Consider the following 12,055-nt stretch of genomic DNA (forward strand, 5'->3'; position numbering starts at 1 on the left):
CCTGTGGCATTTATTTAGCTTCGTAAAGAAGACTGATTTATGTTTGTATTTTTATGCCACTTTGTATTTCTTCATTTGGCATTGGTATCAGGTAGCTGTTATAAAGTGAGCTGAAGCAAAATCTTTCTCTATGCTCTGAAACAGTTGACTATAGAAACGACTTTCCTTGAAAGTTTGGTAGAACATGCACACAGTCCCCTCTCTGCTCCACTCCGTAGGAGCATAGGAGGAGGATAGATTAGGCTGAGATAGCAATGTCAACCTCAGTGACAACTGAAGACTGCTCCATATATGCCACTGTCCCCCACAGTCACCCCAGCTGCATTCCTTGTGGTCTTCTCTCCAGGACCCAGTTGGTAGATCTGCCTCTGTCCAGAACAGCCAGATGAAGGCATTCTTGACCTTTGTTGTGCTATGCACTCCTGGCAATTTGGATGGACTCTTCTCAAAAAGATGTCTTTAAATCTAATAAGATATATCACATTTTTGAAAATCATATTATGATATAATCATCAATGTTAAATGTGCAATTTTCATACTTTCAAATTTCATACTTTAAACCCTTGCTACCCAAACTGTAGTTTGGGTAAGACCAGAAGTGTCCACATCAGCTGGGAGCTTGGTAGATCAAAATGCAAGAACCCGGGCTGTACTATAGACCTACTGAATCAGAATCTGCATCTTAATGAGACATTCCCAAGTCCGGATGGTTAATATGCACAGTAGTCCCAGAGAAGCCCTGCATTTAATGTCAGGAGCTAGTGGCTAGCATATTAACTACCCTAATTGCAGAAGTGAGCATAAGGGATAACTTGGAGAACTACAGCGAGTGTAATGTGGTACGACCACATTTCATGTCCATTGACGAGGGTTCCCAGCACTGTTATTAGTGTGGTTTATTGCCTACATCTGTAATTGAAGGCAATGCTAAACAGTAGTTAGAGGTAGGGAAGATAAAAATGTAATCATTTCCCATATGAGATCTTAGACCCCTGAAATTTTATACACAGGCCCCGGATAAAAATCTCCTGATGGCCAGGCACAGTGGCTCACGCCTGTAATCCCAGCACTTTGGGAGGCTGAGGCAGGCAGATCACCTGAGGTCAGGAGTTCAAAACCAGCCTGGCCAACATGGTGAAACCCATCTCTACTAAAAATACAAATATTGGCCAGGTGTGGTGGCAGCTGCCTGTAATCCCAGCTACTTAGGAGAGTGAGTCAGGAGAATCGCTTGAACCTGGGAGGCACAGGTTGCAGTGAACCGAGATCGTGCCACTGTACTCCAGCCTGGGTGACAGAGTGAGGCTCTGTCTATAAAAAAAATTTTTTTTAAATCTCCTGATTGGGAACACCGCAGGGTGTCTTGGGCAAGAGAAACAAGTGTGAGGAACCACACAGTGGCCCTTGACAACAATTCTTGTCACTTTCTGTCATATTTCATTAGCCAGAGTACGCCATGCCCAAACCAGAGGCTATTGGGACAGGGAAGCATACTTCTCCCCAGAAATTACAGCAAATACTTGTGAACAATAAACAATTTACCTTAGGGAGTAGATCTTTAACATAATTTTTCATTGTTATGGATCTGTTTCGTTTTGGTTTTGTTTTGTTTTTGAGAGACAGTCTTCCTCTTATCCAGGCTGGAGTACAGTGGTGCAATCTTGGCTCACTGCAAACTCTGTCTCCCAGGTTCAAGTGATTCTCGTGCCTCAGCCTCCTGAGTAGCTGGGATTATAGCCATGCCACCACCATGCCTGGCTAATTTTTGTATTTTTACAGTGGAGATGCTGTTTCACCTTGGCCAGGCAGGTCTTGAACTCCTAACCTCGAGTCAAGGCGGATCTGCCTGCCTTGGCCTCCCAAAGTGTTGGGATTGCAGGTGTGAGCCACTGCACGCAGCCTGTTTTCGATCCTTTGATCCAGACTTTGCAATTTTACATCTTCCTGGGCCATCACCCATCTTACTGAGTCTTCTAAATTTATCGGGGTAAAGTTCTACTTAATAGTCACGATTGACTTTGTGTGTCTGTAGTCCCCGTCTGCTTTTCCAAAAACTATTGGAATGGTTTTCAACCAGGTACAGTTTCACCCCCCAGGGGAACAACGTCTGGAGACATCTTTGATTGTCACAACTGGGGAAGGAAAGGTTCTACTGGCATCTGGTGGGTGGAGGCCAGGGATGCCCCTAAACATCTTACGATGCAGAGGAAAGCACCAAACAGCAAAGAATTGCCAATAGTGTTGAGATTAAGAACCCTGATCTGTTGGTATCCTCTCTTTTTGAGTTAAGCCTTCCTTCTTAAGCACCATTTTTACTTCTATTGATCAAGTGCTATACGTAGCCTCAATTCTTTCTTTTGGTTTCTTGAATTGCATACTGTGCACTTGATTTCAGCATTTTCTTAAAAGTGAACTTAAACCTACAAACTTCTTTAAAGCCATTATAGACTATAGGTTTTTTGTTTGTTTTGTTTTGAGACGGAGTTTTGCTCTTGTTGCCCAGGCTGGAGTGCAATGGCGCAATCTCGGCTCACCGCAACCTCCACCTCCTGGGTGCAAGCAACTCTCCTACCTCAGCTTCCCAAGTAGCTGGGATTACAGGCATGTGCCACCACGTCCAGCTAATTTTTTTGTATTTTTAGTAGAGACGGGGTTTCTCCAATATTGGTCAGGCTGGTCTCGAACTCCCAAGCTCAGGTGGTCTGCCCACCTTGGCTTCCCAAAGTGCTGGGATTACAGACGTGAGCCACCACGCTCAGCCACGCCATAGGTTTTGAAATAGGAAACTTACCTGTTTCTGGAGTTTGTAATCTAATTTTGACAAAAACTGTCCTAAAAGACATTCTAAAACTTCCAAGCTGACATTTTTGAAAAACCATTTGTGAAGCCATGTTACACTCATAGAAGTTTGACTTTTATCTACATACTGAACTCTCTCATCCATATGAAATTTTTAATGGATTTTACCATGATTTCTATTTTGTCTGATGCTAAAATTGATGTTCCCACTTTTAAAGCATTTTTCTAGAATTTCTATTCTGTTCCTATCACTTTGATTTAGGTATCTTCAGAGCATTTAGTGGCTTTTTTTCTTAATTTAACTTAAATATATTTTTTAACTTTTATTAAAGTAGAGATGAGCTCTCCCTGTGTTGCCCAGGCTGGTCTCAACCTTCTGGCCTCAAGCAATCCTCCTGCCTCGGCCTCCCAATGTCCTGGGATTACTGGCGTGAGCCACAGCACCTGACCTATAATTTAAATCTTTAAGAGGGAAATGTAATACATTTTTGTTTATAATATTTACTTTGACATCTAGTTATCTGATATTTGATGTGATTTTTATTTTGTGCTGTCTATGTTTGGTTTTTTCGTTTCATTGAGACGAGTTCTTGTTCTGCCACCTAGGCTAGAGTGCACTGGTATGATCAGAGCCCACCTCCTGGGCCCATGTGATCCTCCCACCTGAGCCTGCCAAGTAGCTGGGACTACAAGGGTGTACCACCACACCTAGCTAATCCTTTTTTTTTTTTTTGTAGAGTCAGGATCTCAGTATGTTGCCCAGGCTGGTCTAGAACTTCTGGACTTAAGTGATCCTCTCAAAGTGTTGGGATTACAGATGTGGGCCATTGTGCCCAACCAAGTCTGTCTCAAAAAAAAAAAAAAAAAAAAAAGAGTCTTGCTCTGTTTTTCTATCACCCAGGCTGGAGTGCAATGGCACAATCTCAGCTCACTGCAACCTCCTCCTCCTGGGTTCAAGCCGTTCTCCTGCCTCAGCCTCCCCAGTAGCTGGGATTACAGGTGCGCATCACCAAGCCCAGCTAATTTTTGTATTTTTAGTAGAGACAGGGTTTCACCATGTTGGCCAGGCTGGTCTCGAACTCCTGACTTCGTGATCTGCCCACCTTGGCCCCCCAAAGTGCCGGGGGATTACAGGTGTGAGCCACCATGCCCAGTTGCCCCAACCAAGTCTTTTGATGGTTGTTTTTCTCTTGTCTGAAAGCTATACTTTTTCCATAGTACTATTTTCTCATATTCCTATCTTACCTTCACCATCACCCTTATTTTTTATTCTGGTGTACAGTGTTTAAGTGTGATACCAAGTTATGACATATCAACTATGTTCTCCTCTCACTGAATGCTAATTCAAGTATAAGATTCTATTAAAACAGTTTCTATAGAAAGTTGAAGATCCTGTTCCTATCTTGCTAGCATCCACTGTTCTGAGGAGCTTTATGCTGATGTGAGCATTTTGCTGGTGGTCTTCTTTCTGGAAGCTTCCAGATCTCACCCTTCTTAGAGTTCTGAAATTGGACCACCCTGCTTCTAAATAAGATGCATGTCTGTCTTTAGTGTTGGGAAATAATTCTTCTCTGTTCTATCCTGAACCATCTAGAATGAGCTTTCTTGTCTTACCTTTTGGCATCTTTTCCCTCTTGTCCTTTTGGGAGATTCTTTAGCTGTATCTTCCATTTCTAAGATTTTTCTTAATAGGTGGCTTTTTGTTTTTGTTTTGTTTTTATAAGAGCAGTTTTAGGTTCACAGCAAAAGTGAACCTAAAGACGAGAAGATACAGATATTTCCCATATGCTCCCTGCTCCTCCACGTGCACAGCCTTCCCCATTACCAACATTACATTTGAGTCATGCGTTTTTATGATAGATGAACCTGCACTGACACAACATTCTCAACCAAAGACCATAGTTTACAGTAGGGTCCACTTTTTTTTTTTTTTTTTTTTTGAGACAGTGTCTTGCTCTGTCACCCAGGCTGAAGTGCAGTGACACGATCTCTGCTCACAACCTCAACCTCCTGGGCTCAGGTGATCTTCCCACCTCTGCTTCCCAAGTAGCTGGAACTACAGGCATGCACCACCACATCTAGCTAATATTTTGTATTTTTTGTGTAGAGACAGGGTTTTTCCATGTTGCCCAGGCTGGTCTCAAACTCCTGGGCTCAAGCGATCCACCCACCTCAGCCCCCCAAAGCACTGGAATTACAGGTGTGAGTCACCGCACCTGGCCAAGGTTCACTCTTGGTGTTGTACATTCTGTGGGTGTGGACAAATGTATGATGACATATGTCCATCAATAGCTGTCATTTGACACCCTTTTTGCTGGTCAACTTATTAGAACTTTTATTTTGATGTCCATGGTTGTCATTTCTCTAATTTCATTTTCTCCCTTTGCTTTAGTAACTAAGTTCTTGACTTGGGTATGTCTTTCTGGTTCTGGCTTTCCTCAAGCATTTGTTTATCGGGTAAACTAACTTTTATTTAGATATGATCAGCCTGGAAGGGTTGGGCTAGGGGGTAGTGATGAAACATGGCTGGATGGAAATGTTCTGGGTATATGGTCTTCTGCTGTCCCTGGCATCTCTAACTACCAGGCCCTTGTATTCTTTTTCTGACCTCAGCACCCTTTGACCAACAGCCTAGGGGGAGATGCCATGCTGCTTGCTGTTTGGAAGAAGTGAGAGGAAAGGGTCCACCTGACCATTCTCTATGTGGTTTATGAAGCTGTCCAAGATCCCTACAGCTGCCACTTCTTATCCTGAGTACTTCTATAACCACTGCCATTTTTCCCAGACAGTTTGGCCTATAATTTCCTCCATCAATCAGATTTTTATGTCATCTTTCCTTTAGGATTTCTGAGCTATCAATGAATGACACACATTCTTGTTTCCCAATATGCTGATGTAGACGTCAGTATCTTTCTCTCTCGGTATTTGGACAGGAGGAGGCAGCACACCCATATGCCCAGGCTGCCATCTTGGTCAAATCTCTGTAGCCATCTTGACCAAAAAACCCTTAACTTTGACTCCTTATGTGTTTGAAGGAGACAAACCACACAAGTGTGAGTTCTGTGACAAGTGCTTCAGCCGGAAGGACAACCTGACCATGCACATGCGGTGCCACACCAGTGTGAAGCCACACAAGTGTCACCTGTGTGACTACGCCGCCGTGGACAGCAGTAGCCTCAAGAAGCACCTGCGGATCCACTCTGATGAGCGGCCGTACAAATGCCAGCTCTGCCCCTATGCCAGCCGCAACTCCAGCCAGCTCACCGTCCACCTGCGATCCCACACGGGTGAGTCCCCAACCGGGAAACCTCAGTCCCTTACTTTTTCTCTAATTTCTTAACCTTCGGTTACTTAACAGCACAAGCAACTTAAATGACTTGGTGTGGTAGAAGTACAATAATTTGGAACTTCTGTGATAATGGTGAGATTTGTCATTTTTCTGTTGCTGGAACAACAGCTTTTGGTAAAATATGACTGACATCTGGGTTTCATATCTTGACTACATAGAATCCAGCTGGGAGTGGATACCCACTATAACTGCCAAGAAGCCAAGGATGTATCTCAAGTCAGACCTATAAACTAGATGTTTCAGTAAATGTATACACTGATTGCATGGCTAAATTTGGAATGTAGCAGGATCCATTAAGTATAATTAAAAATCACAAACTTTTAATCTTAGGAACTTCCTTCCTTTCTTTATGGGACCCTACTGAAATAATGATAGGACCAACTCATTGTGGCATGGAAAAATGGGGTTTGAGATATTCATAAAGATGCTCATAAGTTGAAAATTTTCAGTGAATTCCTGGGAAATGGTGAGCAGACAGGAACATAGTGATGTTTAAAATTGAGTATAGAAAGCTGTGTCCCAGCAGACAAATGGGAGGCAGCCATACAGTTGGAAGCCAATGTTCCCAGCCAATATCCAAGTGCCCTGAGGGCTCTGGGCATGGAACAAGCATGTAGACAGCCAGGGCCACAAAGCTTGGAGGACTAGCCAAGGCCTGGCAAAACTGCCCAACCAACCCAGTAGCAGGTGAAACCTCTGGCATCCATGTCTAATCATTAAACAAGTCTACTTTCCCAAATATAGTCAACCAAGGATCATGAGTCATTTATAGGAAACGAATGGAATAAAATGAGCCAAGTCAATAACTATTCCTGGAAGTAAGAGTACTTGGGTAATTTTCACGTTCTAATTGGTATCTACCCATTGGCAGAAATGTTGCATACAAACAGAGACCTATGAAGAGATAATGAGAACAAAAGAGGTATGAAATAAAACTAGGATTGCTAGCTATAAAATTAATTTCCCAGAGATTAGGGGGAAAAAACTGGGTGAGTGAACTGAGAATAAGAGCCAGTCCTGAAGTCTGGTTTCTGACCAGATCTAGGAAGAAAAGAAAATGGAAGTGAGAAGAAAATAGAGTGAAAATAGAAAATCAAATGAGAAATGAAGTCCACAATTCTAAGGGGCCAGGAAAGTAAAAGTGCTCACAAGATTCCAATCAGGATGGAAGGGAGTGGACAGGGGACATCTATATCTAGAAATATGTCTGGGTAGTATTGGCTTCTAGGAGACAATGGAACAGTGCCCTCAAGAGTTGGGAAATGATTTTGAACTTAGAATTCTATACCCAGCCAAACTACCTCAAGTATGAGAGCAAAATAGAACGATGTGCAAGGACTCAAGACTTTACTCCCAGCCACCATGCTAGTGGGAGTTACTAGAAGATAAACTCTAGCAAAGGAAGGGAGAAAACATCTGTCATGAGATATTTGATATGTGAATACCTGAATATGGCTAACTGGGATTGCAGCAAAGAGAAATATCAGGCTGATACTTGTATAGAAGGTCAAGATAAACTAAATCAGAAGTTTTAAAAATCCATTTTAAAAATTCCATGTGAAAGTTACAAAATTATGAGAGCGGATGACTTCTGAAATTGAGATTCCTTTTTTCAAGAAATACAGTCTAATCAAGAAGCAAGCTAAAGTGTGCCCCCAAATGAGCAGCATGTAAGAAAAGAAAATAGAATTATATGGGTAGTTACTCCATCCACTGGCATGAGTGTGACAGCAGACTTATAAGGAAGTGATTGTAATCCTGGTGCAGTGTTTGGCTCTGATGAATATCACATTCCCAGTCACCGTTTAAATCATTTATAGTTGGCTTCTGAACTTGAAATCTGAAAATGATTAAAGTGTGAGAATTCACCAGACAGAATGGAAATACTTTTTTACTTAAAGGTGAAAAGAAAGCTACTTCTAACAAGTGAGGAGTTAAGTGTGGAGAAGAGAGTGAATCTTCAAAAAATCTCAGAAGCTGATGGACTAAGATGTGAGGCTACTACTCAGCTTAAAAGTGTAAAAGTCACAACCACCAGAATGCAGGGAGAGGCTAGGGAAAGGATGGGATGTGTAGGATAAGATGCTTATCTTCGTGTATATTTAACTGACATTTAAAGCAGCAACCTCCAAAACAACTAGAAACCCTTAGCAATGTCTCCAGGGAATGGGACTCTAAATTAAAGAGACCATGGCTCTTTATTATTTGTCCCCTGCTGCCATAATTATGCATTAATATTATAAATAAAATTTAGCCTGTAGTTATAAAAGTAAGAAACTTTAACTTGAAATACAAGCTCAATAACTGATGTCATATAGATGAAACACTATAGTAAGCATCTTCACAGGTCTTCGCTTGATTTGAAGCAGTTGTTTGTAATTTAAATCTCACTTCTTCCACATTCAATTCTGGGATGTCAGGTTAAATGGGAGTTTAGATTTGAAACTGAAGGGGTCATCAAGAGTATGGACTTGAGTGCCACAGTGCCTGGGTTCCAAATCTCTGCTGTTTGACCTGAGTCAAGTAACTTGACCTCTCTGAGCCTCAGTTGCCCCATCTGTAAAGTGGGGATAATAGTACCCATTCATAGGATTGTTGTGAGGATTGCATTAATATACACAAGTGTTGTCATTAGGAGATTGGGGGTAGAGTTCACAAAACCCAAACATCTCATTGCGGCCAAGTGTGCTGAGGCAGGTTGGGGTGGGAGGGTCTGTTTTGCCTGCCTGTTCTAATGGAAACACACCTTCCATTGCTAGGGGATACCCCCTTCCAGTGCTGGCTCTGTAGCGCCAAGTTCAAAATCAGCTCGGACTTGAAAAGGCACATGATCGTGCACTCGGGGGAGAAGCCTTTCAAGTGCGAGTTCTGCGACGTCCGCTGCACCATGAAGGCGAATCTCAAATCGCACATCCGCATCAAGCACACCTTCAAGTGTCTGCACTGTGCCTTCCAGGGCCGGGACCGGGCTGACCTCCTGGAGCACAGCCGGCTGCACCAGGCCGACCACCCGGAGAAGTGTCCAGAGTGCAGCTACTCCTGCTCCAGCGCGGCCGCCCTGCGCGTGCACAGCAGAGTCCACTGTAAGGACCGTCCCTTCAAGTGTGATTTCTGCAGCTTCGACACGAAGCGGCCCAGCAGCCTGGCCAAGCACATCGACAAGGTGCACAGGGACGAGGCCAAGACGGAGAACCGGGCCCCTCTGGGCAAGGAAGGGCTCAGAGAGAGCAGCTCCCAGCACGTGGCCAAGATCGTGACGCAGAGGGCCTTCCGCTGTGAGACCTGCGGTGCCTCCTTCGTCAGGGATGACTCTCTGAGATGCCACAAGAAGCAGCACAGTGATCAGAGTGAGAACAAGAACTCAGACTTGGTCACCTTCCCACCGGAAAGCGGTGCCTCGGGGCAGCTCAGCACCCTGGTCTCCGTGGGGCAGCTCGAGGCTCCCCTAGAGCCCAGCCAAGACCTCTAGCTCAGCCGAAGAGGGTGGTCAGCTGTCGGAACTTCTGACCAGTGCTGTTGCCCAGCCCTCCAGAGGTGAGGCCAGTGAGACAGGCTTTTGGACACCGCTTCTGGGGCTGGCCGCTCCAACTTCACAGGCCTCCAGAGGCGATGGCTGGACGACAGTGACGAAAGCAAAGCAAAGCAGGGCTGTGGAGACTTCTCACATTTGTCCCTTCCCCCCAAGGATTATCTGAGCAAGTCGACTTGGTCATTGAAAGGCGGGGTCTGCCAAGCCCTGCTCTATCCAATGGGGATAGCTTCTACGTAACGGATTCCAATTTTAAAACTGATCCATCTCTGATGGAATTATTAAACTAGTTAGATGATATAGAAAACTAAAACTAATCTCTAGAGTGGAAAGGGTTAAAGTGAGGAAGGTGTACATGAAGGGTCTGGGGTTGCTGGAAAACTTCTATTTCATAACCTGGGTGATCGTTCTAAGAGTGTTTGCCCTATATGTTTGTGTGGTTTCTTTTACCTGTTGTCTTACAATAAAAAAAAAGGCAGACTCATGGTAGCATGATGTAAGGAACACTCAATTTTGCAGCCCTCCACAGACAGTTACGGTAGGAGGTTCTCCATCTCCAGCCCGCACCCCATTCAGTAACTTAATTATAAACGCACATTGGATTTCTCAATGAGTTCCTACTGTAGTAAAATGAAATGCAGTTTGATCTGGAGGTGGCGCCAAAGATCAAGCTAACTAGCCCAGCCTGTGCTTGTCTGTTGTGGAATTCAAAATTCTGTTTACTTCTATTTGGAGAGAAAAGTCCAGGGGCCCAGTGGGCCCTGAGCTTGGTGCTGGGATATGTGATACGTGGGACAGCCTCACACCAACATCTGTTTCATCACGGAAAGCATTTAGTGTTTGCTGAACCGACAAACTACTGAAAATCCAACCTCTTCTCGTAGATGGACCTTTAGGAGGTTATGAAATCTCAGTGGATATAATACTTATCCAAAGTTGCTTGGTTTCTACTTTTGGCATCTTCAAATACTCTTTTTAAATATAAATTCTTGTGTGCCCTCATCAAGCTGAACATCTCTGGAATTGAAACAGATTAAGTAGATCCATTGTTCTTGGTAAACTAAGAAAAAAGGATGTAAGATTTTATAGGTTGTAAAGAAGGGACTATTTCACTTCTGAAATAGAGGTACCTAGTTTATTTTGTGAATGGTGGTAGTTTGGGCAAATCTGACTCCGTTTAAGTTTTACATCAGGTAGGTGATGGTGTACTGCTGAATGTCTATGGTAGGACGAAAAGATTAAAATGATGACAGAGACCCAGGATAGAATTAGTCTCTTTGGAGATAATGGTTTTGATCAGAAAAGTGTTTGGTTACTGAATGCTGGTGCTATTGTACAGTTGCTATTGTTACCTTTCTGCTGTTTGTCATGAGTGATCTGCGTTTCTGTTCTAGAAGGTTGACCTTTCAAGTGGGAACCCATAGATTGAAATCACATAAACGTTCCTTGTACTTCTTGTTATAGCTCTTTAGGTAAAGAGGAAAGATATCAGCCTTTTTAGAAGGCATTTTTTGTTGTTGTTAACAACTGTATGGACTTTAAGGATTTTATATCCAAGCTGGTATCACCCAGCAAACTTGGATTCCCAATAGAGCAGAGGTGAGTAAAAAGCTGTGAACCCGATATTAAATACTTCAGGCAGTGGGTGGGGGCCATAAAGTTTTTTGCAACTACTCAGCTCTGTGGTTTTAGTGCAAAAGCAACCATAGATTGCAAGAAAAAACAAATGTGTCTGTGTTCCAATAAAACTTTATAAAAACAGGTGGCAGGCTAGATTTGGCCCATGGTCTTAGAATGTAGCAAACCCTCCTGCAGAGGACTTTGCTCTGAACTGGCAAGTGTGACTTGTAAAACACACTAAAAGATACCAAATTTTCTGGCAGACACACAAATAGGATATGCACAAAGCTGAGAGTGTAGTTCAAGAGAATAAGGCTGAATGAATATTATAAAAAAAATTGGGAAACTTAAAAGAATTTTTGAGACTGGTAAGAATTCCAAGATTCAGAAAAGTAGGCTAAGAGGGAAGTCTAGGACCAGGAAACTTGTAGGAGTAGGGGTGGTCTTACCTTACCATTTCTAGGAAATTAGAAGGTGGCAGTGGGTGGGGTTAAATTATTCAGAAGTGGGGGCTGAACTGGCTAAACCTGCTAGAATGAGACTTAAAATGTACAGGTGATAACCAAATAAAACAGCCTTAATAGAAAGGAGCAGCTGACATGGCACAGACCAGAATGGCAATTCTTACACCAGCCTTGATTTGCAGAGCCCTCTGGATCTGCAAGAGGAAACTGAGAATGTTTGCAGTTTGACTTCACCTGAGCCCCAGGGATCCACAAACTTTTTCAGTTAAGGGCCAGATAGTAAATGTTTTGAGC

General features: G+C 43.3%; 1 protein-coding gene across 4 annotated transcripts in view; it reads left to right on the plus strand.

Annotated features, from left to right (window-relative positions):
* Positions 1-10,166, plus strand: part of ZFP64 (ZFP64 zinc finger protein) — a 114,987-nt gene extending 104,821 nt beyond the window's left edge. For all 4 annotated transcript variants that reach the window (XM_063634207.1, XM_063634205.1, XM_055265650.2 and 1 more), the window contains 2 exons: positions 5,835-6,086; positions 8,908-10,166. In XM_063634207.1, the coding sequence (XP_063490277.1) occupies positions 5,835-6,086; positions 8,908-9,617 (962 nt within the window). In that variant the 3' untranslated portion in view covers positions 9,618-10,166. The remainder of the gene's footprint in view (positions 1-5,834; positions 6,087-8,907) is intronic.
* The last annotated feature ends 1,889 nt before the right edge of the window (positions 10,167-12,055 follow it).

Source organism: Symphalangus syndactylus, chromosome 24 (assembly GCF_028878055.3).
Source record: "Symphalangus syndactylus isolate Jambi chromosome 24, NHGRI_mSymSyn1-v2.1_pri, whole genome shotgun sequence".
Taxonomy (NCBI): domain Eukaryota; kingdom Metazoa; phylum Chordata; class Mammalia; order Primates; family Hylobatidae; genus Symphalangus; species Symphalangus syndactylus.